Below are 4,622 nucleotides of genomic sequence, written 5' to 3' on the forward strand. Positions count from 1 at the left end.
TACTTATACTGCTCTACTTGCTTTACTAAATTACTGCTCTACCTGCTTTAGTACCTGTCCTGCTCTACCTGCTTTACTACCTGTCCTGCCCTACCTACTTTACTACCTGTACTGCTCTACCTGCTTTACTACCTGTCCTGCTCTACCTACTTTACTACCTGTACTGCTCTACCTGCTTTACTACTTGTACTGCTCTACCTGCTTTACTACATGTTCTGCTCTGCCTGCTCTACTATCTGTACTGCTCTACTTGCTTTACTACCTGTACTGCTCTACCTGCTTTACTACCTGGACTGCTCTACCTGCTTTACTACCTGTACTGCTCTACCTGCTTTATATCATATAACCTGCTTTTATAACATGTTCAGTTAAAATCACACTCAAAACCAGCACTGATCTGCTTACATCTAAACTTTCTGAAAGTAATAATGACATTTGGTCTAGATGAAACTTTTTTTGGTCCAGAAGAGACTGTTTGGGTCCAGATGAGACTGTTTGAATCCAGATGAAACTATTTGGTCCAGATGAAACTTTTTGGGTCCAGCTGAAACTGTTTGGGTCCAGATGAGACAGTTTGAGTCCAGATGAGACAGTTTGAGTCCAAATGAGACTGTTTGGTCCAGATGAGACTGTTTGGTCCAGATGAAACTGTTTGGTCCAGATGAAACTGTTTGGTCCAGATGAGACTGATTGATCCAGATGAAACTATTTGTTCCAGATGAAACGTTTTGGGTCCAGCTGAAACTGTTTGGGTCCAGAACAGACTGTTTGGGTCCAGATGAGACAGTTTGAGTCCAGATGAGAATGTTTAGTCCAGGTGAAACTATTTGGTCCAGATTAAACTGTTTGGTCCAGATGAGACTGTTTGGGTCCAGATGAAACTGTTTGGTCCAGATGAGACTGTTTGGTCCAGTTGAAACTGTTTCATCCAGAAGAGACTGGTCCAGATGAAACAGTTTGGTCTAGATGAGACTGTTTGGGTCCAGATGAGACTGTTTGGGTCAAGATGAGACTGTTTGGGTCCAGATGAAACAGTTTGGTCTAGAAGAAACAGTTTGGTCTAGATGAAACAGTTTGGTCTAGATGAAACAGTTTGGTCCAGATGAGACTGTTTGGGTCCAGATGAGTACAGTTTGGTCTAGATGAAACAGTTTGGTCCACATGAGACTGTTTGCGTCCAGATAAGACTGTTTGGGTCCAGATGAGACTGTTTGGTCCAGATGAGACTGTTTGGGTCCAGATGAAACAGTTTGGTCCAGATGAAACAGTTTGNAAACAGTTTGGTCCAGATGAAACCGTTTGGTCCAGATGAGACTGTTAGGGTCCAGGTGAAACAGTTTGGTCCAGATGAGACTGTTTGCATCCAGATGAAACTGTTTGCATCCAGATGAGACTGTTAGGGTCCAGATGAGACTGTTAGGGTCCAGGTGAAACCGTTTGGTCCAGGTGAGGACAGTTTTAACTCAGAGAATGGATTTTACTGGTCGGTCTACATTCCAGCCCTGTTATGGTCAGGAACCCCAAACGTTGTGACTTTTAGCTACTGTTTTGTTAAGTTTAGCTTTCCTGATTTTACCTGGTTCTGGGTGTTTGTACATCTGATTTTTCTGCTGCTGTCTGTTTTTCTCTCAGATATCCACGATGAGAACGGGCTGAAGCCGGTCATGGTTTACATCCATGGAGGCTCCTTCGTGGAGGGGACTGGGAACATGATTGACGGCAGCATCCTGGCCAGCTATGGCAACGTCATCGTCATCACCATCAACTACCGGCTGGGAGTCCTGGGTAAGCTCTGGTTTTTGTTTTTGTCAGGCTGAGGCGGTTTTGTTCAGAGTCACTTTACCTTTAGTTTTCCTGATGTTCCTTCTGTCTTTGTCTTCTGGATGAGAACCAGTTTGTACTGATTCATGAAAGGTGGGAGGTCCTGGACTGGTGTGTTTGAGTTCTTCCTGGTAGATGAGGGCATAGCTGCTAGCATTTAGCCAGTCTCTGATTGTTCYTCCATATTCACTCAGCTGAGGTCCAATCAGAGGCTTAGAGGGGGCGGAGCTTCGTGTGTTGCTGCTCAATGATTATGGAACCATCTGAACTTGGAGGGGTGTGGTGTTGCTGGACTTCTGTGTCCACAGTTTGTCCACATTGTTTGGACATCAGGGTGTCCAGAAGTGCACGTGGCACCAGGACAGTCCAGGACTTCAGAGCCAGCCAAGGGGTTTGGGTGGACCAGGCGAGCCCTGACTGTTGCTGAGGTAAAACCTGGGATGTGGGAGGAGCTTAGTGGCACAGACCCTCCTGATTGGCTCTAAGAAGGTCCTGTCGAACTGTATAAAGTCTAAATGTGTCGTCTTGCAGCAGATTAAGGTGTTGATCCACCTGAGCTCCACCTTGGCGCTCCGGTTCAGTCATGTGTATAAAAACATGAAGCGTGTTTGTTTCTGAGTGATGAGCTGCAGGTTTACTGACGTGTCAGAGCAGCCTCTGCAGAGCTCTGCTCACCGTGAGCTCGCTGTTTGGTTTGAAGGCCGAGCTGTCTGCACCAGCTCTATATTTAGTTGCCTCAGAGCCAGGGGGGAAATAGGTGCTCTGCTAAAGTGTGCAATGCAGAGAGAAGAAAAAAACCTGTCAGAGAGAGGAAGCCTGCAGAAAGAAACCAACAGAGTGGAAACAGAGGATTTCACAGCTTTCCTTCAGCTTGTTGCAGTTTGACTTTCTGATATTTTATTTGTTTATATCAAAACATTTGACCAAAAATAATCCAAATGATTTTTACAATATATAAAAATATTCCCTCTAACAATACATTGAGATCTATATCTTTAAAGTCATACTTGCTCTGTTTTTATCTTATATTTAGCTTTTAGCCACTGTTCTGCTCCTTGCTGAATATGTATTGTTGTTTTACGTCAACATAAATAAATCAGTATTAGCTCAAACCTACATTCAATTTGGCCTCATTTACCAGGTTAGCAAAACAGTTCTTTAGGCAAGTAYACAAATATTACAGAGCCAACTACTAATACAACAATTTATAACAATACASAGCCTATCTGCAGGTAACCAGTTACTCCCCTTCAAAATAAAAGCACTGAAAGCCTGGTGTCAAAATAAAAGCAGGGATCTGAGGGTTGGCATGTAGCTGGATGGGGATAGATAATGAGTCCAAACCAGAACCAGAAGTCAGATTGTTCAAAACGTTCTTTACAGGTAAAAATATATAAATTATATTTAATAAATTTATTTATTATTACTAATATTTCACAATCATTTTATTCTTCTGAAGAATTTATTTAAAACAGATCTATTACTAAGCTAAAACCAACCAAACATACAGTAAGCTAAAAGCTAACATCAATAAACAGAGCTAAWAGGCAATARCAAAATACTAGCTAAAAGCTAAATTCAGAAAAACAGTAGCTCAAAGCTAGTATCAATAATGCAGTAGTTTTAAGCTGATTTTAACTAAACAATAGCTTAAAGCTARAACAAATAAAATAACACAGAAAACCCAGTATCAACAAAACAGTAGCTAAAAGCTAAAATCTACAGGAGGGGCTTTTATTGTGTGGTGTATGGTGGTCCGTGCAGCAGCTGAAGGCGGGGGTCTTGATGCTCTGACCCTGGCTAACTGAAGCTGACTCCAGGAACAAGACTTTATATTTCCTCTCCAACAYGAACAGCACTGAGTTTGGTGAAAGGTCCAAACTCTCAAACTCTCTCAAAATGTGTCTGTTTAGTTCTGATAATCCAAACRAACATCTTTAGCTGCTGCTGGGGACGAACCGTTGCTAAGTGAAGCTGAAGCTAAGTGTTCGGCAGGTAGCTCTGTGCGCAGCTGGAGGAGGTCTTAGACATGAAGTCAGTGTTTGGACCATTAAAAACTACAATTCAGTGCAAATATAAAACTTAAAGATACAAAAATCATGTGAAATATAGTGGAGGGGTGTGGCTGAAGCAAAGGACACCATGAGGGTGATCACACATGTAGCACTGTATGTCAGGTACCTGTTAGCCAAAGGTACAGATGACTCCACCCCTCCTTCTCATCATWGTTCTGGTCAAGTCAAAAACCTTGTTTCTTTGGCTCTTTTTTATTCCTGCAGTCTTTTGGCTGTTGGTGTCATGTCAGCTAACATCAGCTGATGCTCTGACTCACAGCTGCAGTGGAGATCTGTGGCTGACTGTTGTCATGAGATGACATGTTTGTCTCTCTGGCTCCTTCCATGTTCATCAGTCCATGACTGGAAGGAGGAACATCTGACGCAACAATGACCTCCTGCAGCCAAACCTGTCCTTGGACAGACACAGGACGAATCACTCAAAGATTTTACAAATAAAAACATGTAAATGTTCTTTACAGACTAATAACTATACCTGTAAATATGTTATTAACAAACTAATACTATACCTGTAAATATGTTCTTTACAGACTAATAACTATACCTGTAAATATGTTCTTTACAGACTAATAACTATACCTGTAAATATGTTATTAACAAACTAATACTATAACTGTAAATATGTTATTAACAAACTAATACTATACCTGTAAATATGTTATTAACAAACTAATACTATACCTGTAAATATGTTATTAACAAACTAATACTATACCTGTAAATATG

The 4,622-nt window shown here is 41.4% G+C and overlaps 1 protein-coding gene across 1 annotated transcript in view; it reads left to right on the forward strand.

Annotated features, from left to right (window-relative positions):
• LOC106533888 (neuroligin 4 X-linked) overlaps nucleotides 1–1,785 on the forward strand; it is a gene marked incomplete at both ends in the record, with an annotated part of 34,249 nt that extends 32,464 nt beyond the window's left edge. Inside the window, 1 exon segment of the mRNA XM_014030349.1 lies at nucleotides 1,633–1,785. Coding sequence (XP_013885803.1) covers nucleotides 1,633–1,785 — 153 coding nt within the window.
• Nucleotides 1,786–4,622: the final 2,837 nt, after the last annotated feature.

This window comes from Austrofundulus limnaeus, unplaced genomic scaffold (genome assembly GCF_001266775.1).
Source record: "Austrofundulus limnaeus strain Quisiro unplaced genomic scaffold, Austrofundulus_limnaeus-1.0 Scaffold1044, whole genome shotgun sequence".
Classification (NCBI taxonomy): domain Eukaryota; kingdom Metazoa; phylum Chordata; class Actinopteri; order Cyprinodontiformes; family Rivulidae; genus Austrofundulus; species Austrofundulus limnaeus.